The sequence below is a fragment of the Mesocricetus auratus genome, unplaced genomic scaffold (genome assembly GCF_017639785.1).
Source record: "Mesocricetus auratus isolate SY011 unplaced genomic scaffold, BCM_Maur_2.0 Super-Scaffold_100010, whole genome shotgun sequence".
NCBI lineage: Eukaryota > Metazoa > Chordata > Mammalia > Rodentia > Cricetidae > Mesocricetus > Mesocricetus auratus.
This window is the reverse complement of record NW_024429194.1, coordinates 73,682,039-73,705,564: the sequence shown is the minus strand read 5'-3', so window position 1 is coordinate 73,705,564 and position 23,526 is coordinate 73,682,039. Positions and strand designations below refer to the sequence as shown.

General features: G+C 37.8%; 1 protein-coding gene across 4 annotated transcripts in view; it reads left to right on the top strand.

The window, feature by feature from the left end:
* The window catches only part of Lrrk2 (leucine rich repeat kinase 2), a 138,161-nt gene extending 114,875 nt beyond the window's left edge, over window positions 1–23,286 (top strand). For all 4 annotated transcript variants that reach the window (XM_040753954.1, XM_040753955.1, XM_005067127.4 and 1 more), the window contains 10 exons: window positions 2,054–2,224; window positions 3,629–3,729; window positions 9,273–9,467; window positions 10,784–10,977; window positions 12,395–12,467; window positions 13,360–13,544; window positions 17,886–18,038; window positions 19,777–19,985; window positions 21,759–21,830; window positions 22,640–23,286. In XM_040753954.1, the coding sequence (XP_040609888.1) occupies window positions 2,054–2,224; window positions 3,629–3,729; window positions 9,273–9,467; window positions 10,784–10,977; window positions 12,395–12,467; window positions 13,360–13,544; window positions 17,886–18,038; window positions 19,777–19,985; window positions 21,759–21,830; window positions 22,640–22,761 (1,475 nt within the window). In that variant the 3' untranslated portion in view covers window positions 22,762–23,286. The remainder of the gene's footprint in view (window positions 1–2,053; window positions 2,225–3,628; window positions 3,730–9,272; window positions 9,468–10,783; window positions 10,978–12,394; window positions 12,468–13,359; window positions 13,545–17,885; window positions 18,039–19,776; window positions 19,986–21,758; window positions 21,831–22,639) is intronic.
* The last annotated feature ends 240 nt before the right edge of the window (window positions 23,287–23,526 follow it).

The window sequence follows — 23,526 nt, the reverse complement described above, 5'->3', positions numbered from 1 at the left end:
ACAACCACCCGAATCCCTTCTAATTTCTCAGAATGCAAGCATAAAGATTGTAATTGCATTAGCTATGTGGGAAGCTTATGATTTTGAGTACTCTTGACTTTGATTGTGTCTGTGGATTTAAGAAAGAATATGACACAGGAGCCAGTAAGAGCGCTCAGTAAGAAGGTTCAGGTCCTTGCCACCAAGGCTGAAGGCCTGACTTTGATTCCTTGAGTTCATAGGGTGGAAATAGAGAACTATCTCCTGCAAGTTGTCCTCTGACCTCCTTATACATACCACAAAATGTGTATGCCCTGCCCCCCACAACACAAATGAATCATGTAAAACTTAAAACAGAAGAAGGGAGCCTATCATTCTTTCAGGTTGTGCTGTTTGTAAACTCTGTCGGCTGGTGATCTATGCATGGGGTCAGATGAAATGTTCCTGAGAATATCTGAAACATGCTATTGAAGGATTTGAATTAGAGCTACTGTGATTCTTTAAACACCATGTCGTAGTACGCAGAATTTATTAGTACTGTGTTTAGGACTCCTAATTGCTTCCCATTTCATTAGCTCAGGGTATGACTGCGCTGTTACAATTGCACAGATTAGAAGCTAGCTTCTGCTCACTGTGAAAAAATCTATGTCGAGGAGGAAGTGCTTTGACTCCCAGTTTTGGAAGTTTCATTGACTCCATTGGTTTGGGCTGAAGTTATGCAAGGTACACATGGGTGTCCTTTGCAGAGGAGGTTGCTTGCTTTCTTGCAGGCCAGGAAGCAGCTGGGGTGGAAGGAAGAGAGATTGGACACACACACATACACACACACACACACACACACACACACACTCATCTCCTCCATTCATGTCCCACTTCCTGTAGATTCCACCTCTTTGCAGCAGTTGATTTTATTGTAAATCCATCAGTGTATTGATTCAGTGAAGTAGGAGCCCTCCTGATCCATTTACTTGTAAACACTGCTGCACTGAGGACCAGGCTGTCAAGTCATGAACCTTTGAGGGGTCATCCATACCCAAACAATAGCAGTAGAAAAATACTTTTGTTTTAAAGAAATACATAATGTTTTTAGAAATATGTGTCTATAATATAGCATATCAAACTGTGATGGGTTGAATTCATAGCCCCAGATGTGATAGGATGTATCTATAGCCCCAGCACTGCAAAAGATACACACACACACACACACATACACAGAGAGAGAGAGACAGAGAGAGAGAGAGAGAGAGAGAGAGAGAGGGAGAGAGAGAGGGAGAGAGAGAGAGAGAGGGAGAGAGAGAGGAGAGAGAGAGAGAGAGAGAGAGAGAGAGAGAGAGAGAGAGAGAGAGAGAGAGAGAGAGAGAGAGAGAGAAATTTTAGGCATAAGCCTCAGAGGACTTTGCTTAGTGTTAATGAATAGACCAATTAATTGATTTTGTGGTAACAAAGATAAAATCCAGGGTCTCCTGCATCCTGCTCTATCCTACAAACTGGGCAACTGCTTTGCTGCTGGACTCTGGCCATGACCTTTTCTTTGTTTGTTTTTATTTTTAGAAATAAAAATGTAATTTTTAATTTCATAGTAATTAAATGGAATCCTAAATTCTGGAACCACTGGAGCTAATGAAACCACTAGATTTTAAGACATGTTAAAGTGACTTTGAGCCTAGAAAGTGCCTCCATCCCCACCCTGCATGCCTCTTTTTATATGAATCTCTTTGTTGATAACAGTTGTATAAAGGCATTTTGTTTCCCTGTGAGGTTTCGTTTCTTTGTTAGTCTTTGCTTAACACTTTTCTGTTCAGTGGTTATCTATAGTATTCTTCAGTGTAATCTTTTAAGGCAAAGCTATCTTAGTAGAAGTATAAGATTTTACAGTAAAGATCAAAAGATCTGTCATTCAAGATCAGTGGTAGCATGGCGCCTGGGACAGACTTACTGACTTTTTCCAGGTGTCTCACTGCGGCGATTATATAGCATGATGTAGAGCTCATCCCCTTGATCTGTTTCTTAGCATCTGACCTAAGTGTGGGCCCCGACATTGAGCATATTCATTGTTCTGTCTGTTTCCTTTCAGGGTTCCGGGCACCTGAAGTTGCCAGAGGAAACGTCATTTATAACCAACAGGCTGATGTTTATTCGTTCGGCTTACTGCTTCACGACATTTGGACAACTGGGAATAGAATCATAGAGGGCTTGAGGTTTCCAAATGAGTTTGATGAATTAGCAATACAAGGGAAATTGCCAGGTATGTTCGTTTTTATCTACCGGCAAGGTTTTTCCTTACTGTCATTGTCGCCATTCACAGTTTGATGGCTTTCGCTTAATGCATAGATATTCTTAATCTTGTGATACAATAATGAAGATCACATGAAAAATATAACTATTTTAGGCTTAGTTAAATCCAAAGTGAGTATTGGTATGTCTGGTAGAATATTAGGAGGACCTGGGAAAGGGATGCTACCATTAGAATCAGACTTGTAACATAACAGTTGTGGGAGTTCATGGTAGCCTAGGATGTTCTCACTTGCTCCAAGAAAAAATAATTCATATTCATGAATAATTTTTTAATTATTAGTGAATTTTACTATAAATATTGATGAAAATTGGAAAATGAGTAGAGAGGAGTCTCGTTTTGAATGGGTGTCTCATGGCTCCAAGAAATTCCATGACCTGTTTTCTGTTTTGATTATTACTTCATATACTACAGAATTATGAGCTATTTCTAGTACCTCTTTCTCTTCTACCATGTACTTCTGAGTGTGTACTCAGAGCTGCTCTGGACATTATGGCATCAACTACCCTTTGGGGACCTTTAAAGACTGGGGGTAGGGTGGCAATGCACGCCTTTAATCCTAGCAGGAGGCAGAGGCAGGAAGAACTCTGTGAGTTCAAGGCCAGCCTGGTCTACAGAGTGAGTTCCAGAACAGCCAAGTCTACACAGAAAAACCCTGTCTTAAAAACAAACAAACAAGCAAAAAGACTATGGAAAAAGGAAATGTTTTATTGTAGAATCAAACTCAGATGCTGCCTGACTTCCTAATTTTACCTGTTTGCTTCCCAGTACAAATGTGCTGGTCCCTGTTTTGCACCCACCCGATGAATGGCTTCCCTAGAGGAAAAATTAAATGCACATACACAAGCCAACTGTGGGTGCATGGGCTCTAAATGCTTGCTCACTTTGAGCATTACAAGTATTTTGTAGAAGTCATTTATTACATGAGTAAACGTTTTTTCAAAGTCTGATTACGTACAAAATCAAACTAATATGTCTTTATTTCATTTATATTCATCCATTTGTATCTCCTTTTATACAATTAAAGATCATGACATTTTTTGTTTTTTTGTTTTGGGGAGGTGGTGGTGACAAAATCTTGTAGCCCTGACTGATCATAACCTTACTATATAGCTGAGGCTAGCATTGAATTTCAGATCATCCTTCTTTTACCTCCTAACTGAGAGAATTACAAGAACGAAAGTCTCTTTTGTGGCAGCTCTACAGAAGGTGAGGTTAACAAAACCAATTGTGTCATAGTAAATATAGAATTATGGAGGTCAGAGTTCCCATTGCCATGTTTGATCTTATCTGTGTTGATAGTCATATAACCTTTGATCCGTTTAGTGTGCCTAAATGATCTTCTTTGTGTTTCAGATCCAGTTAAAGAATATGGCTGTGCCCCATGGCCTATGGTTGAGAAGTTAATTAAAAAATGTTTGAAAGAAAATCCTCAAGAAAGGCCCACTTCTGCCCAGGTACTCTCGGGTCAAAAATTTTAGAATTTTGTGTTGAACATCCAATACTTGTGTACACTTATGTTCATATGCATATAATTTACAAGTATATACTTAAACACATAAATTAGCATATATACACATAGAGTTAAAATAGTTATAATGTTATGTATTTGTTCTAGATAATTCTAGGTATAAAAATATAATTTCTATAATCTTTTCCATTCTGGCACACACTCTAACCCCAGCATCCCAGGAGTCACTGTCATTGCTGATATTTAGATACACATATACATCATTTGTGTATGGATCTGTCATTACTGATATGTACTGTTACACACATGTATCTCCATGTATATATATATTCTTTCATGAAATGTCTTTTTATTATTGCACTCATTTTTCTATTCAATTATCTGTCTACAAATTACACAGGAAAGACATTTTTTCATATATGTTATTCTTTCATGGCTGTGATATGGAATTTCTATCTGATACTTCTTATATGGTCAAGAACCTGAGACTAGATAGATCATGGTCTTATGGGAAAACCAACTACTATTATTCTATTAAAGGAGGATACCAACAAGATGATTCTTAATGATACATTGCTATATCCACAGATCTAGCCTCACCAGAGAAGCTTCTTTTTTCAGTAGATGGTAATGGACACATAGTCCCACAACTGAACAATTTAAAAGCAGTGAAAGGCTTTGGAGTACCCAGCCCTAAAAGAGATATCTTTATAAAACCCTTCCCCTAGGCTCAGGTATCTATGAGGAAAAGGGGCAGTTGGATTGTAAGAGCCAGAAGTGGTGGGTGTGTCTTCAGATATAATAGTACTGTAGTAGTATTTTTTCATCAGGACTGTCAGTCCACAAATATGGACATGGAAACTTACTATTAATTATGAAAGATTGGCCTTAGCTTAGGCCTTTCCCCAACTATCTCTTATATCTTAATCTGTTCCTATTAATGTACATTCTGCCACCGGACTCAGTTACTTCTCTTCTGTATAGTATGTCTGACTTGTTCTCTGTCTCACTGGCATCTCTGCCTCTCTACCTCCCAGAGTCCCCTCTCTCCCCCAAAGTCCTGTCTATTCCCTCCTGTCTAGCTATTGGCCATTTAACTTTTTATTAAATTAATCAGAAGGCACCTTAGGCAGAGACACATCTTTACAGTGTAAACAAATATTCCGGATCACAGGACTAATATACACATGAACTCATATAGATCATGACAGTATATGTAAGACCTCCATAGGTTCAAACCAAAGAAAATAGCAGCACTGAGAAAGGGAAATTGACACAAATTCTCAGCCCCAACCAAGAGGCTATTTGCAATTGATAACTGCTTGGAAAGGGAATATTAATTTTCTCTAATAGAGTGTCACTGGGTACTGGGTATATCAAACACACTTCAGGGCAGGCATAATGCCCAGTAGTAGTTGGCTAACACAGACAGATTCCATGTTTTTTGTTTTTTATTTTGTTTGCTAGTTTTCATCTTATTGATTTCTTTTCTTTTAAAGTTTGTTTTGATTTTCTTTTTTTCTTTGAGTGAGGAAGAAAGAAGAGAGACAGAGACAGAGACAGAGACAGACAGAGAAACAGAGAGACAGAGAGAGCAAATGAGGGGGGAAAGATCTGAGAGGAACTGTGGGAGGGGGAATATGGTCAAATATATTATATGAAAAATTATTTTTAAATAAAAATTTTAAAGTGGAAAATAAATTTTCTTTTTGACATCTACATTTTTAATCAATCTAGAAGTTGTTGTGTGTGCGTGTACATATATGTAGTGGTACAAAGGTGGTTGTGGGTGTGGGTGCATGTATGTATGCTCATAAGAGGCCAGAAGGTAGCTTCCAGTTTTTGGGTGCCATACACTTTTTTATTTTTTCAGAGATTGCTGATTAGGCTAGCTTTAACCTCAATAGACAGTGAACTCTAGGGACTTGCCTGTCCCCACTTCTGCAGTTCTGGGATTACAACCAAGAGACCAGTGTTTTTTATGTGAGTTTGGGGATTGAACTCAGGTCCTCATTGCTTACACAGTAAGCATGGCATCACCTAGAGTTCACACTTTTTTCTGGGTACCATTTCTTGCTTGCTCCCATTTGACAAACCAACTTTGAAGGTGTATTTGTTAATTTCTCTAATTTGTTCACCAATGATTTGACATATCCATTTTCAAACTTATTGATGATTCATAGACATAGTCACACAGAAAGTTCTTCTATCAAGTTACCCATTCCTTCCTTTGTCTTTCAATAAATAACCTCCCCTCCTTATTTGCTTTTCTCATTTTGGGGTATTTTGTTTTTCTTGGATTTGATCTTATATAAAATATAAAATCACTTTGCCAAAGCCAAACCATACTCGCTTTTATCTGCAGAGAGTTGGAGTGAGTATCATCTTTAGGGTATTGTTTTCTTCTTCATGCCTATGGGTTATGTTCTCATATACTCAACTTTTCCCAAGAATATTTGGGCAAATTCACATTTGAACATGCTGGTCTCTACACTTTGGAGAAAGTGTTTTCTGCTAGCAATTGCATTAAAATTAATTCCTGAATTTATATATATATATGTGTGTGTGTGTGTATAAAGATGTATTATCTTTCTCTCTTTATTAATTCAATCTTTTAAAAAATTATATATTGACGTATATTATTAAATACATAAATACAACCTGCCCAATCTGTGTAATGCTAATTGTATGTATGTTTTCAAGGCTGACCATTTGGTGTTGGATCACCAATTAGCGTGGTCTTCCCTGGGGAGACTAATTCTCTGGCTCTTGTTATTCATTAGTTTCCTGTAGTTCTTTTTCTAGGGGGAGGGCACCCATTAACTTTCCATGGTCCTTGTTAGGCAACCATGTGTCTATTGGTGTCTTCCATATTTAAGTCATGATTAGGCAACCATGTTGGTGAGACACCAGGGAGTAGTTTCTGACAGTTCTATGAGAAACAATTTCACAGCAAACTCCCAGATTCTCTGACCCTTTAACACCAGCTGATATGAATCTGTTAGAGAAATGAAAAGAGGCTTGTCAATAATTCCTCACAGTCCTTTCCCCCATGCCACCTTCCTCTGGGAAGTCCATAAGCCACCTTCTTTCACACTTGTGAACGTGAAAATGTGGACATCAATAATATTTGTTCTTGTCTGTTTTGCACATGGAGTCTTTGGGTGTCTCAGATTTATGGTCATAGATCCTTTCCTAAGGGACTCTACTTTGGGTGGGCTCTGTACTGAACTTCTGGCATTGGACCCTATAAGGCATCCAAATTTCATGTCAATGTCATATCATTAGGCAGGCATCTTTACCATGAATCTGGTTTTAAGATTCAGCTAACCGTTATGATTTGTGTTTCATTATGTCTTTAATCTGGTAATTCTTTAGTGTGTTGTTAATATTTTAAAACTTTAAATACATTTTAAATATTCATCCAATGTTTTAAGTTAGTTTGTAGCTAGAAGTTTGTCCAGAGTAACGTCTTCCAACATAATATCTCAGAGGAAACTCTTGCTGTGACTAAAGCCTGTGTAAACTTTTATAGATAACACTGAGGTAGTGCTTCTATTGATTTTGAATCTTGATTAATATTTGAAGATTTATTCAGCTTTCAATATCCTGATCAGAAATAGCTCAGTGAAAGAAACACTGAATGTGATACATATTCATTCCACAGTTGCTTTAACTATGTGGCCCATTTGTTTTAGTATAGTTAGTGACTGGTACAATCCCATGAACTGTATATATTTATTCTTTATCTTATCACAGTAAAATTTTGATAACATACCTATTGTTTCCCTTCATAGCAAACCTGAGACTCTAAAATGTAGGGTAGCATTGTAGCTTAAGCTTACCTATTTTATCTTTAAGTAAAGTGTGTGTGTGTGTGTGTGTGTGTGTGTGTGTGTGTGTGTGTACCAAGAAAGACAGACAACTCATCAGGTTATCTAATCCAGGCATAGAGAGAATAAGGAACTTCCTTGAGGTGTCGTGTGTGTTAAGTTTGGCTGTTCCTGTTTGGTAGCTTATAGTGTACTCACTGATACCCCTGTTTTCTAGTGCTTGAAGGAAAACTCAAATGTGGGACCTATTTAGAGATGTTTTCAGAATTGTTAAAATATCTTGCATTTTTACTCCCTTCAGTTGATAGAAGTTGTATTTTGTCTTTGGCATGACACCACCCCCAATTAATGTGTCTCTGAAACATATAATTAAGCATATAAATTTGGTTCAGTAGATGGAGCCATCATAGGCACTAGAGAAATGTCCAGGGAACCACAAGAATGACCCAACTAAGAATCTAAGCAATCGTGGAAAGGCTACCTTTGCCCTTCCTCTATAATGAGATTGATGACTATCTTAAATGCCATCCTAGAGCCTTCACTCAGTAGCTTATGGAAGCAGAATCAGAGATCCACAGCTAAACAATAAGCAGAACTCCTAGAACCTAGTTGTAGAGAGGGAGGTGTGCTGAGCAAAGGGGTGAAGACCATGCTGTAGAAACCCACAAAGGCATCTGACCTGAGCAAGTGGGAGTTCACAGACCTCAGTATGACAGCTGGGGAACCTGCATAGGACCGAACCAAGCCCCCTGAATGTGGGTGTCAGTTGGGGGGCCTGGGAAGTCGGTGGGACCTCTCATAGTGGAAACAGTATTTACCCCAGTGCACGAATGGATTTTGGGAGCCCATTCCCTATGAAGGGACACTCTCTCAGCCTAGGCCCTGACCCAAATGATATGACAGAATTTGAAGATCTCCCATGGGAAATGGACGGATGGGAAGGAGAGGGAACTGGGATTGGTATGTAAAATAAGATTGCTTTTCATTTAAATAAAAATTAATTTAAAAAGACAATTTTGAACTTTGCATGTTAAATAGCACATATACAAAGAACATATATCGTACACAGTATATATTGTGCTTATTTTTGGGGGGGATGGAAAGAATCATTTTTATTTAAATTAGAAACAATCTTGTTACTTGTCAATCCTAGTTCCCTTTCCCTTCCCTCCTTCCCTGTCCCCCTACCGGCCCCCAATCCAATCCCCTTTCTGTTCCCCAGGGCGGGTGAGGCCTTCCATGAGGGATATTCAAAGTCAGCCATATCATTTGGAGCTGGACCTTCCCTGTGTGTCTAGGCTGAGAGAGTATTCTTCTATGTGAAATGGCTCCCAAAGTCCATTCATATACTAAGGATAAATGCTGATCCACTACCAGAGGCCTCATAGATTAACCAGACCTCCTAACTGACACCCACGTTCAGGGGGTCTAGATCAGTCCTATGCTGATTTCCCAGCTATCCGTCTGGGGTCCATGAGCTCCCCCATGTTCAAGTCAGCTGTTTCTGTGAGTTTCTCCATTGTGCTTGTTTTTAAATGTACTCTTGTCTTTAATTTGGACTAATGCACTTAATGATATAGATTAGTTTAGCCAAAATCCATAGGCTTTGCTTGATATAGCTTTGGTATACATTTGCTCTTTAAGCAAGAAATGTTAACTTGGGGAATCCTGTTTTGTCATTTTTAAACTGTCTCAGGTCTTTGACGTTTTGAATTCAGCTGAATTGATTTGTCTCATGCGACACATTTTAATACCTAAGAACATTATTGTGGAATGTATGGTGGCTTCAAATCCCAACAGCAAGAGTGCAACTCTCTGGTTGGGCTGTGGGAACACCGAAAAAGGGCAGCTCTCCTTCTTTGACTTAAACACAGAAAGATACAGTTATGAGGTAAATATGAGTTCTCTTTAAATTAGAAATCTTTTAAAATAAATTAAAGCCTATATCACTTAAAAATCACTTTGGAAGAAATCAAATAAGAGCCAATGTAGAAGTAATTAACTTTCCTTTAGAACAAGTGAGTGCCTGTTGGATCAGGTTGTTTGTTTTAAATACACACACATACACACACCACACACACACACACACACACACACACGCACACAGACACACACATATACATACATATATATATATCACACACACATATATATCACACACACATCCCCCCACATATATATATACATGCATACATACATATCACACACACACACACACACACACACATATATATATACATACATATATACACATACATATATCAATACATATTTGTCAAGTCAGGATCTCTGGAAACAGAGCTGGAAGCAGCCATTTTGTTATTATGAATGAAGGAGTGACAGGCTTGGCAGGAGGTAAAGGAAGCTGAAACAGAGTAAGTAGCTAAGAAAAGCAGATGTGGTTCCTGAGGAAGCTGAGCATCAGTCTCTTCTCTCAAGGGCTTTGGAACACTATGGAATGTCCATCCACACACAAAAGGCCAGATGTTCTAGTATCCGCATACAAATTCCGGGCTATCATCAGGTGTCCATACATAAGGGATCAGGCTGTCATCAAGTGCCCTTACACAAAGGCCGATGTTCATTAAGTTTCCACACAAAAGGGCCTGGTGGCCTCTGGGTGTCTGTCTCCACATTAGAGGTCATATGCTCACCAAGGACTACACACTAGGGGTTAAATAGTCATCAGGTATCTATATGTCAATTGGGTAGTAGCACCTGTCCACTTAGAAGTCATACTTTCTTTGGTATGTTGGTAGCCAATGCTCCCAGTAGTAGAGGAATGAGCAAAAGAGACCTGTATATGACCCTTAAAAGAGATATCAACACATTAGCAAACATAAATTTATAGTTAAAAAGTAACTTGATATTGTGACTATTCCCTTGAAATATTTTACCAAAGAATGATGCTCAAGGTTAAAGAACTCTTTCATTTGATCTAAATGAAGTTAAGACTTCGATTTGGAAATATAATTTCTAATTTTTAATTTCAAATTCAGATACATTCTGCAACTAGGTAGGAAAAAATCTTTACCAGATATATCATCTCTTGTTGAAAAGCTAATAAGATAGGCATTGATTATAAAAGTAAGTGCACAAGAGTAGCCAGATAAGTACATTCGATAACAGGGTATTTTCATCTTGTACAAGGTCTGGTAACTTAAAGTAAGACCGCCTCACCTAGGTTTTACGTACTTTTCGTAACAGGAAGTGACTGATAGTCGGATCCTGTGCTTGGCTTTGGTGCATCTTCCTGCTGAGAAGGAGAGCTGGATTGTGTGTGGCACACAGTCTGGGGATCTCCTGGTCATCAATGCTGAGGATGAGACAAAGAGACACAGCCTGGAAAAGATGACTGACTCCATTACTTGTTTGTATTGCAATTCCTTTGCCAAGCAGAGGTATGGTTGTCAATTAATTGAAGAAAATGATGTTAATTTCAGATGCTTTAATCATTTGCAAAATTATGAAACCAGCAACAATTGTCTGACTTTAGATGCTTGCCACTGGCTTGATTATTTTAAAGAAAATCATGAGGGATCAGGCTGATACTTGTGGCTTTTCTATATGCAGACTTAGCTGAGGCAGGTAAAAATATGTCAACTCAGCTGTGGATACACCATTACTTCTCCCTATTCTCAGCTGGCCTTGGTGGTGTGTGTGCCAGTGTCTCTTCAAAACTGAATGTTGTATTATTTTTCCTTGAATACAGATATCAGTATAGCACCACCTTAGTATGGGCAACATTGGAACATTAGTAATCTACTGCTTTGTAAAATAACAATGTCACCTCCAAAGTCGTGAGTTCAATACCTGGGACCCACATGGTGGAAGGAGAGAACTGAGTCCTTCAAGTTGTCTTCTGCCCTCCATACCCATACTATGGTCCTTGTGCACTCCATGTCCCCCATGCTATAATAAATTTTAATAAACTTGTAAGCTGTAAATAGGTAACGTAGCTTGAAAATCACTTAGTTTTTGTCATTTATAGGGATCATGTGCCAAAGAAATATAAGTGCCCAGGCAATTGCTCTACCGGTGAGCTGTGTATAGACCATAATCAACACATCTAAGTAGCAGAATTTTATGCATAATTCATACAGTGGGAGCTGTATTATGGAGAACAGGATAATTTCCAGGAGTCATCATACTTTATATGCTTCTTTGGTTTAAGTCAACACTAGAAAAATTAATGGAAAATATGGAGTTTGGGGGTCTGCCTAAGTGTGAACTACACTGTAAGTTTTGGAGTTGGAATTACTTGGATAGTGTTGAAGAAAACTTTCATTGGGTTGAGTTAAAAAGGCCAAGAAGATTTTTTTTATGAAACTATCATAGTAGAAGAACACAGTTCCACTGAAACAAAGGTAGGAGAACTTTGGACACAGGGATGGGTTACAGTTGTGGAAAATATTGCAGGATATTGTGTGTGGTGGTAGGGTGTTCTTATTCTAAATCAACCATCTGTCTTTGTGAGTGTTCCTTGCTGAAGGTAGGGCCTTACTTTCTCCCCGTGACTGGTAAATGGACACACATCTCTGTTGTTGATTGCGTGTCAAAAGAATGGCTGCTAGGTCCTTGGTAAAGGTTTTCAGGTGCTGAGAAACAGACATAAGGCAGGGCAGAGATTTTGGCTTCAGAAGGAGCAGACATGGATTGTCTATTGCAAGGATCACAAGGTCAGTGTTTCAAAGTGGGGAGGTTGAAGGGTGGCCAGAAAGGTACGTGTCTCAAGTTTAGTCAAGAGAAGAGAACTTAAAATACAGGTTACTCAAAACAATGTTATTTTGTAACCATTTCAACATTTTTTACTTTCAGCAAGCAAAGTAATTTTCTTTTGGTGGGAACCGCTGATGGGAATTTAGTGATATTTGAAGATAAGAATGTTAAGGTAAATGTTGGATGCATTTTACATGAAAGTGTATTTTTAAAGACATATCTCTCCCATATGTAATTATTGGATCCTAGATAATAAGCACTATACATTTCACCTGTTATTTATTTATTGTTTCATATAATATTGGCATATAATAGATCCCTAAAAAAACTTGCTGATCGCGTAATTTACACGAATGAATTGAAATCAACAAGAAATGAAATCTCTTTTGAAATGATAGAAATGGAAATAATTCTGTATGAATGAAGTAGATCTCTCTTATAAAAGTCATTTCAGGAAAAAACAGACATTGAAGTTTAACTTGCTAGGCGGCAGCTGGAGGCATAGCTCAGTAGAGAACACAATGAACATTCAGGATGCCTTGGGTTCATTTCCCCAGCTTAACTCCGCTCCCTCTCTCTTCTCTCCTCCCCCTCCCATATGGAAAACATCTGGCGTACCATCAACTTTTTCTTCAGCATTGACTGAAGATGTCATTCAACTTACTGTTCTTGAGACTCACTTAGTCATTACAGAATCTATTCCTTTGGCCATTTATCATGGTTCCATCCCCTCAATCAGCTTCTGCCTCTTGACGCTCATAATTTCAGTATCTAAAGCAGTGGGTCATGAAACCTTTGGGGTCACATATCAGATTTCCTGCATATCAGATATTTACATTATGATTCACAACAGTAGCAAAATTCAATTTATGAAGTAGCAATGAAATAATTTTATGGTTGGGGTCACCATACCATCTTAACCCTGTCTTGTTAGAAACTTGAAACAGTGTGTCTGAATTCTTATTTTGATGTCACTAATCATTTAAAATGGGAAGCAGTTCTGTAAAGTGACAAACTTCCCAGCATCATATCACACACTTGGTTTGCTCTCTTATTCTCTGCAGTGTAAAGGAGCTGCCCCCTTGAAGACACTACACATAGGCGATATCAGTACACCCCTGATGTGCTTGAGTGTGTCCATGAATTCATCCGAAAGACACATCACATGGGGAGGGTGTGGCACAAAGATCTTCTCCTTCTCCAGTGATTTCACCATTCAGAAACTCATTGAGACAAGAACCAACCAACTGTAAGTCATGTTTATTCTATACAACCAGTGTAGCATTTATTCATGTTTTTTCTTTAGAATCATATGAATAAGACTACTCATAGACCACAACAATACTAAATATAATTTGAAATGCAATTATTTGTCTATTATAAGATGAAACATTTTATAGAAAATTTATCAAACTCTAGCTATCACAGTAATGTTAATATACTAATTGTTAAATTTTGAAATTTGAAACTAGGAGGTAATTAATATCTATTTAACTAAACTGTGTATTTTATATGTTCAACTATTTATAGTTATTTTAAGTATTTATTATAGAAAACTTAGATTTTAAGGATAATAATTTATAGGTTTAATAATTGGTTATCAAAATTATGGCCAAGTTAGTTACACCAGTTTCAAGCAAAAATAGAAATGTATGAGCCTTGAACTAGTATATTGTTCAAAGTTTTAAATTTTTTGTTTTGTAATCTGTTCTTTGATAATGTTATAAATGTATAAAATACATTCTGGTTACTGTCATCCTATGCTTTGAGATCTCCTCTATTCATTCCACAATATGAGAGAGACACACTGAGCTTAACCAGGATCATCTGTGTAACCACGGGGTTCTGAGAATAGGTGATGGTTGAATTCTCAGTCCTAAATATCCAAGACATTCCCACCTCAGGGGTTACAGTTGAAGAGGAAGTAGAAAGGCTATAAAAACGTGGAAGGTAGGCAGAAGGACTGTGAGATGCTAGCTTCTGAGCAAGGACAGGAGAGTGCAATGCATTCACAACCTCACAGAAACTCTGACTGCCTACAGTAAACCTACAGGATACTAAGTCCATCCACAGTTCACCCTGGCTTAGGGAGGGGTCCACAGTTCCCTTGACCTTACCACTAAATGATGGCTACTTTTGGCCTCTTCAGGATGCCAGTCACTGTCTGCAGTTGAGGATCCAGTGAGTGATTTCCATTTCAAATTGGATTTTGACCAAATCTTGTTTTCGTTTTGTTATCCTCAATAACAGGAAGGAAAGGATGGAGGCAAAGGTAAAATCTACAAGCCAGATATTAGCTCTTCAGTGTATTGGTTTTGTTAACTTGGACAATAACCTAAGAATATCCATTTCACTCTTACTGGAATATTTTTTAGTTCTTCGTTCCAAAGGAATGGTTAAAAGTTTAAACAAAATTAGTGTAAAAATATTAACATCATGCTTAGTACCTGGTGAGCTCTCAAATACATTCAGTGTGATTGTGATAGCTACCAGCTCTTGGTCACAAATCTCCCCTTCAGATTATTTGCTAGTTTCTTGTGTGTCTGTCTGGTTTTCCAGTATTGAAACTGGGGCTTACTGCCTTGTCCCTTGCTCTCATAGTGACTTGGCTTCCCCAGTTGTTTCTTTCTTTCTTTTCTTTTTTTTTTTTTTTTGGTTTTTTTTTTAACAAGACAGGGTTTCTCTGTATTGTTTTGGAGGCTGTCAGTCCAGCCTGGCCTCGAACTCACAGAGATCCGCCTGCCTCTGCCTCCCGAGTGCTGGGATTAAAGGCGTGCGCCACCACCGCCCGGCCTCCCCAGTTGTTTCTTAAACTCTGCTGCTACCCTGGCCCAGATGTCTATGATCGTGTTAACAGTGACAGGTTTCTATCCAGTTCTCAGCTCCTGGCTAGACTTTGTTCTCCAGTCTGTCTCCACATTGAAAAGGGAACCCTTGAGAATGGAAGTCAGGGTCTCCTGCTAAAAAGTATTCAGTGGCTTCCCATTGTGCCCTACGCATGGTTTAGTTTAGCTCAGCTCTCTAGCTTCACAATTTATACCTTTCTGTGCACTCTGGTTAAACTGAAATCACCTCTGTTCTTGAAGACAGCATTCTCCACTCATATCCAACCCTCCCATACACTTAATCTCTATCTGCATCCCTGCTGAGCTCTTGCTCTGTCTGCCTCAGTCCATATGCTGCTCCCATGTGACCGCCCTGTTTCTACACATGGACATTAGCTGTCTTCTAGTTGGACTTTCACTGTTTCTGGCATTTTTTTCTTCACAGCAGCTACACTGTTGTTTTTAATGTAATATCTTCATCCCATTCTTCACAGTGATTCTCCAAGATGCTACGCAGCTTAAGTCAATCTCATGCCCAGGCCGTGCTTCGTACCTATGAAATTAGGACAACTAAGAAGATTCTGGTTTCAGTTTCAATGCTTTATTTTGCAAAGCTGTCACATCATTCTAAAACATAATCAGCATTAAGATGTACTACAGTATATTACAAGTCAATATAGATGAGGGATGTTTTTGCTATATTTACAGACATGTTTACCAACATGTATAAGTATTTGGATAGCCTCCTTTTTCTTTAATTTTTGCCTTTTATACAACTATACAAACCTTAAATATTTCAGAAGCAGAGACATTCAGTTGTTTAGAGCATCTGATGCCATCATGGGTATGGATTAGTATGTTGCATGGAGGCTTTACTGGAAAACATCCATGAAGATAAACCTCACCCAGGTTGTTCATTTTCCCAGGGAGATGGAGACTTACCATTATGAGCGCAGGGACAGTTTCCTTATCCTAAAGAAGTATTTACTGCTGCAATGGCCTCTTCCCACACACAGAGGTCAGGGGATGGCCTCATCCTCAGGACCCTTTCAGTCTGTGCTGCACTCTCTGACTGGAAGCCATAGTTAGTTCTGAAAAATGTCTGCTTTTAGAGCCTATGACACTTGTTTTATGCTTTCATTCTGCAACATGCCAGTCATGTGGCCTGAGGTAAATTATTTACCATTCGTAAGACTCTGTTTTTCATATCTCTAGTTATTGAGATTTATCCAGTCTTATAAATTTATCTTCATTTACTTGCTAGGACAGAACATGGGGCCGTGTGAATGCTAGGCAACTTCTCTATCACTAAATTATGTCTGTAGGTCTGCAAATTTATGAATAAGGAGCAAACAAAATGCCACACAAAACTGTTTTATAATTCTAAAGCTCACAGAACTGTTTTTATTAGATACAGCAGACACCACGGGAAAACCACTGAAAACAATAGTTCCCTGGCAGGAGATGATATTTTCATCTTCTGTAAAGAATAGGGAAAAATGAAGGAAGACCACTTGCCTACTATAAGAAACATTTCTGATTGCTAAATTCCCATGGTAATTGTACATAGTTTTCCCAAGTTGATTGGAAATTTGAAGTTTTTCACTTTTTTCTGGATGTTCATTCACCCTGATAGTTCACTCTCCATTGATTAATCCTTTTGCCTGCTCACTTAGCAAATTGCCTAGCACAGAAAAGGACTATGATAATGAGCTATGGGCATATAAGAAAAATGCGGTGTTTGCTTTTATAAGTTATATTTACAGTCTAGTGTGAGAGACACACTAATAAATAAAACTTTAGTCAGGTCTACAGGATAATAGCTAAGCCAGTAGGGGGAACAACTGGCCCATCCTTTTCCAGAGGTCAGGAGAGAATTCTAGAGAAGTGGATATTTAGGTGAAACCTCAAAAAAGCCTGGACCTTGCCATGCAAATGGAGCCTATAGTCTCATATATATATGGCACCAATGTCGAAGGCTAAGGTTAGAAGAGACATATTGGAAAATACAGTTCCCTCCCTCCCTCGCTTCCTTCCTTCCTTCCTTCCTTCCTTCCTTCCTTCCTTCCTTCTTTCTTTATTGGTTTTTTTTTGAGACATGGTTTCTCTGTGTAACAGCACTGGCTGTCCTGGAACTAGCTCTGTAAATCAGGCTGACCTTGAACTCACAGATATCCACCTGCCTCTGTTCCCCCCACCCAAGTGCTGGGACTAAAAGTGTGCAACACCACCGCCCAGCAGTGCTTACTATTTTCAAAGAGGATAAATAGCACATTTCTGAATTCTAAAGCTCTGTAAATATTGTACTCACTTGAATCTACATTGGAAGGTTTTTCTTTATTTGACTTACGTTTACAAATCTAGCGACTTCTTTCATGTTTGGAGACATTGCCACTATAATTTATTTCTCCATATTTTTAATTCTAGTTATAAATGTCTAATTCCCAATTTTCCCAACACTCAAGACAGAAAGGATTATGTGGAAATTTCTAAAATTTGGAGATACTGTATTTCCTTTAGAGTTTCAGGGATAGTATAAAATCCCATACAGAATCAGACAGGCCTAAACTTTAAAATCAACCCAGAAATGGACATACATTGTAGTCTTTATTCTACAGTCAAGTAGAGCCAGCATCATTTATCCAAAGAGCAAAGTCATTCAGAATGGCTAAGGGAGGATATGAGATAATTAGAGTAATGTTGCTTGTTTGATTTTGAGAATAGTACTAACTTTCTGTATATTTTTTTACCTTTTTCCCCTCCAGGTTTTCTTATGCAGCCTTCAGCGATTCTAACATCATAGCTGTGGCAGTAGACACGACTCTCTTTATTGCCAAGAAAAACAGCCCCGTGGTAGAGGTGTGGGACAAAAAAACGGAAAAGCTCTGTGAATTAATAGACTGTGTGCACTTCTTAAAGTAAATGCATTGGTTACTTTACTCCTGTTTTTATAAGTCAGAGCGAAGAGAAAGAAAATTGTGATTTCTTTATTTCATTCCTGTCCTCAAGGAGAATTTTTTAAAACATAAAGTTGTTAATTCCTTGTTAGCATGTCCTTTAGTGTTCTTCACGTTGAGTTCTGGGATTGAACACTATTATTTCTTCATGGAATTTTATAGAATAACCCCTAATGAAAAGATAAGCTCTGGTCAGGATATATGAAAGAAGAATAAATAAAAGTAAAAAAATATACAAAAAGTATATATATATATATATATACATATATATATATATATATATATACCACTTTCACTGTTACCTGGAGATCAGTGGCACAGTATCGAATAGTATTACTTATAATAAATTAGAAGTGCAAAGATACTGCACTGTAAAGAGAAAAAAGCCCCACAATGAGAGAGGATGCGGGTGCAGACCTCCTGAACTTAGAAGGATGGATGGTATACAGTCTAAGAGCAGGCAGATTGGCAGGCACAGTCCATGAACTGGTGTCGAGAAGCAGAAGCACTGCCAAACCCGTGTCCACTCACTTCACTCTGCTTTATTCCTGTCTGACTTGCGAATTTGTGTATTCTGGAGGATGTGAGATGACACATCATATCTCTGAAACAAGACTTCACAATTTACCTTCATAAGTCATTTTTGAAACTTTCCCTCTAGATTTTGAGGAGACAAGTTCAGAAGGTGACAGTTCTGCCTGGTAGAATCCCTGAGTGTGTGTGTGTGTGTGTGTGTGTGTGTGTGTGTGTGTGTATTTGTATCTTTGTATATAAGTGATTTATTTTTCTTTTTTAATTTTTGGACTTCACAGAGTGCATTGAGACCAACTCCTTTAAATGACTACTGGGAAAGTTCATATATTTTCACTAGATTACACACTTACAAAAATGAATACCCATCTTATTTGTTTGAGGAATTCTTAAAGCTGAAATGTTATCACGACAGTTTCTTTTTCCTTAAGAAGAGTTTATTTTAGCTTGTAGTGGCAGAGCATTTAGCCTGTCAATAATGGGATAGACACAGGAGCAGGTTCAGAAGGCATGTCATTATGAGCAGGAGGCTGGCTGATGACATTGTATCTAGACTCATTCAGAGCATCCCGTTACCGGTTGTGGTGGCACATGCTGGTAGGATTTGCTGAAGGAGGTGGAGGCAGTAGGATCAAGAGTTTGAGGCCAGCTTGAGTACACAACAGTTCTTATCCTTGAGAACTTGTGCTTCCAGTAAAGAAATTCTGTGTTAAAAGTTTAGCTCTGCACACTTTAATGATACTAACTCATACAGCCAGCCCTCCATTTTCTTGGGTTTTCTTCCAACAGGGGACCCTGATGCTTGCATGTTTGCTGCATATGTATGTGTGCGCTCTGTTCCTGTCCTTATTCCCTAAACAATAGGCATGAAAGTTGTTTACACTGCATTTACATTACATAGGTATAATGAGTTATTTAATGATCACTTAAAGTTTGAGGGAGGATTATGTAAGTTTCATGGAAGTATTTATTGTAAATGAACAACTGGAATACTTGTGATTTTGGTCACTAAAGCCAGGTCCTGGAACCTGGGTCTGTAATACCAAGAAATGACTTCATTGTCATCTTCATGGTTTAAAATGTTAGTAAGTTGTGCATGTGTAGGCAAATCTATTAACTATCCTAAGTGCTGATAGAACTACCAATAAATACATTCTTTATGATTTAGGGAGGTGATGGTAAAAACTAACAAGGAATCAAAACACAAGCTGTCCTACTCTGGGCGGGTGAAAGCGCTCTGCCTGCAGAAGAACACAGCTCTCTGGATAGGAACCGGAGGAGGCCACATTTTACTCCTGGATCTTTCCACTCGACGCGTTATACGCACCATCCACAACTTCTGTGATTCTGTGAGAGCCATGGCCATGGCACAATTAGGCAAGTTTCCTTTCTTTAGATATGTCCATATTCCTTACAATGATAAAATATGTCATTTTCAAAAGTCAAATCATTTCTTAAAATGAGAATTTCTGGTGCCATTTGTAGTGCATTTGAGGGTCACACAATGAAGCCAGGACAACCTCTGAATAGGGCATGTTAACACTGGAGGGCTGGATGCTTCTGGTCTTGTAAGAGAGGTGGGCAATGTCAGATGAGCTATCAATTTTCTCTCTACATCTAAGGCAAAATGAAAAGTGCATACTGAGTATATTTCACTCTTCATCAAGTAAGTTGAACAAATGTTTATTTTGAACTTAATCTAAGTTTCCCACACTTGTTAGACTCCTGCTTAGGTTTTATTCTTTAAATAAATTTATATTGTACTTTAAATAAATTTATATTCTATTTTAAATAAATTTATATTCTTAGAGCAGTGCTCAGTGAGCTGCACAGCCAACACTTTTAGATAACATTTTTTATCCAAGCTTTTGTTTATATTATTGTTCCTATATTTTCCACCACTTAAATGTGATATCATGTGGAATACAGTCTTCACAAAGGGATTTTTCAGTATCTCTGTTTGATGAATAATTTTATTTAGAAAACACTAAGCACCCCATATATACAAACCCAATGATAAAGTATTACAGTAGACTTTAGTTCTCTAGAAGCAGAGTTTCTGGGATTTTCAAAAATGGGAAGCAAAGCACTTGTCATATGGGGAATAAATTTGGCACCAACAGGAGTTTCCCCTATTCTGTGTGGACTTTTCATTTGTGGATATCAGCTCTGATTGGGGGATTGTAACAACCAGGGAGGGAGATCTTAGCGGCCTGTATCTACCAACTGTGTTGAATTCTCAACTTGGCTTATATGGACTGTGGGGTCTAAGTGGTTGGTTTATTGCTGAAGCTGTAGTCAGTGCAGTGGGTCATGATTGATCGTAAAATCAAGGTGAGTTGAAACATACACTAGCGCTTCAGTTACCTGTCTGTCTCCTCTGTGGTGGAATGGTTTTCTTCATAGTTCTTTCTGACTCAAGAAGTATGGAGTCTCTCACAGGGCTCTATCCTGCCTGTACTATTTGCACATACGATTCCTTCTCTACTTTGGATGCAGTAGCTCATCTAATCAACTTCAAAGAAGCTGGTGGTGAATAAGTTGACTTCTCTCTTTGGCTTTTGAAGACCATCACTGACATAACATTGGGCAGTTATGATTTTTCCCCCATTAATGACTGAATCTTTAGTAGAGCATAAACTCCATGCAAGTTTGGTGGGTCTTCATGTTCTCATTCACACCACACTCTTAAGACCCTTCCAAAGACCCAATATACACAACACTTTTTGATGGATACTTGTCAAAAAAATTAGCAAATGACTCAAGAGAGACTGAAATTGTGGGTTGTCAATGTATCTATCCACCTTGCTTTCAAGATGCCTCAGGTTTGTGCCTCAATTTGACAACTGAACTTTTCCATTCTTCCTCTCTTCTAATGTTGTAACTCTGGGGAGGAATTAAGTGTAAATATCAAACCTACTATGTCACATAGAGTAAACAGTTTTCTTACATTCATGCAATTATCATAGGTTTTCTTTAAATATTGCTGTTGTGTTAGAGAGGTTTTTATGTAACTGAAGCGTACTCTAAAGAATAGCAGTGTGCACTCAGGTCCAGTATATTTGTGTTTAAGAAGTGGACAGCTGAACTTTTCTCAGTTGAATTTAATATATCATTTTAACAGAAAATTTCTGTTTTCTTTTGATAAAGGAAGCCTTAAAAGTGTCATGCTGGTTTTGGGGTACAAGCGGAAGAGTACAGATGGTACCCAGGAACAAAAAGGTAACATTAACATCATGCTATGCACTGAAAAGCTTGTGGTTTGAGGTGGCAGTACAGCTGTGCATTATAAGCTGATGTTTCATCTACTGTATTCTACCTTCGGCAATGTCTTCTTAAAATTTTTATTACTTTATTTAGTCATTTATTTGTGTGCATATGCATGTGTATTTGTGTGCTTGGATATGTGTGTGCCTCTGTGCACTTTATATTTGGGTCTATGCGTGTTACAGTGCATGCATAAATGTCGGAGAACAACATGAAGGAGTGTCTCTATTTTTTCGACCATCTGAGTCTCAGAGTTCAGACTCAATTCTTCAGTCTCCACAGCAAAAACCTTTCACTGCTGAGCCATCTCATTGGCTCTCATCAGCAATTTCAATTTGAGCTTTAAAGTGTAAATAACTCAGAAATTTTCTAAATTAAATTTTATCAACTTAAGAGTGCTAATTGTTTTTTTTTCAGAAGTGGTAGAGATAACAGCCTCTGTAAACTGCTCATTCAAGTTTAAATTAAGGGCAATACTTTTCCTTACAAGTTATTTTCATAGGGGTATCTTTATGCTGCCTGGTATTTAGCAATATTTCAAATAACTATTTCTTTAAGTAATTGAAATTCTAGATTATAAAATGTTCTTCTTGGAGTTTAGGAGCTTCTTAATTAATGTGTGAATAACATTCCCAAGGGGAACTTGTTTTGTAATGGCAATGACTTAGTACATTGCTTAGGGTGAGTTTATGTTTATACATTTGCTCAAAACAAATCAATATAAATAGTGGATCTTTGAAATATAATTTCTTTTTTCCTTACAGAAATACAGTCTTGCTTGTCTATTTGGGACATCAATCTTCCACATGAAGTGCAAAATTTAGAAAAACACATTGAAGTAAGAACAGAGTTAGCTGATAAAATGAAAAGAACATCTGTTGACTAGGACACCAGATGCGCTTGCCATTGGGTTGGAAAACAGTCCTCTTGTTTCTAAAATGTATGTTTAAATGTTTACATTGAAAAGTATATAAAGTATATGCCTATTCTTTGGAAAGTTCATATGTATATGAAGGAATGTGTATACTTTATGCCTAATTTAATATATGTAAAATATTATCAGCAAACATATTTAAAGAACTATTTAATTTAGTACTATATTTTCTATGTGCTTTAACTAATTTGATGGGATAATCAAAAAAATCTACAATGCATTAAATTTCAATATTTATACTAAAATGTGTAAGACAGTCATGCTTGTTTTGCTATGCATTATGAAGATAAAATCTATTTTAATTTGTTGCTTAAGATGTTACTTGCTTACTATCTATGAATTATGCAGAGTAGAATAAAAATATTTGGGCAGTTTCCCATGTAATAGATTTTTTCATATCTTGTTTTTAAGTATATTGTCATCATAATTGTAAATTGTCAGATTTTTCACTAATAAAGATTTTTGCCAGGACAGGAATTATCTTGGGTACTGATACAAACTTCATCTCACACAATTTCCTCTAATAGAGAATTCCATTAAAACTGTCAAGAATATTGAACACAGTTCATGGGCAAAGGCCTCGTGGGTGGTGATATATTATTTATGATTTATTAAAGCTTGCCTAAGGGTACAGAAAGAAAAGTTAGCCACAGGCTATAGAGGTCAGGCATTGGTGAGTCACATCTGTCATCCCAGCAGCCGTACTACTCAACTATA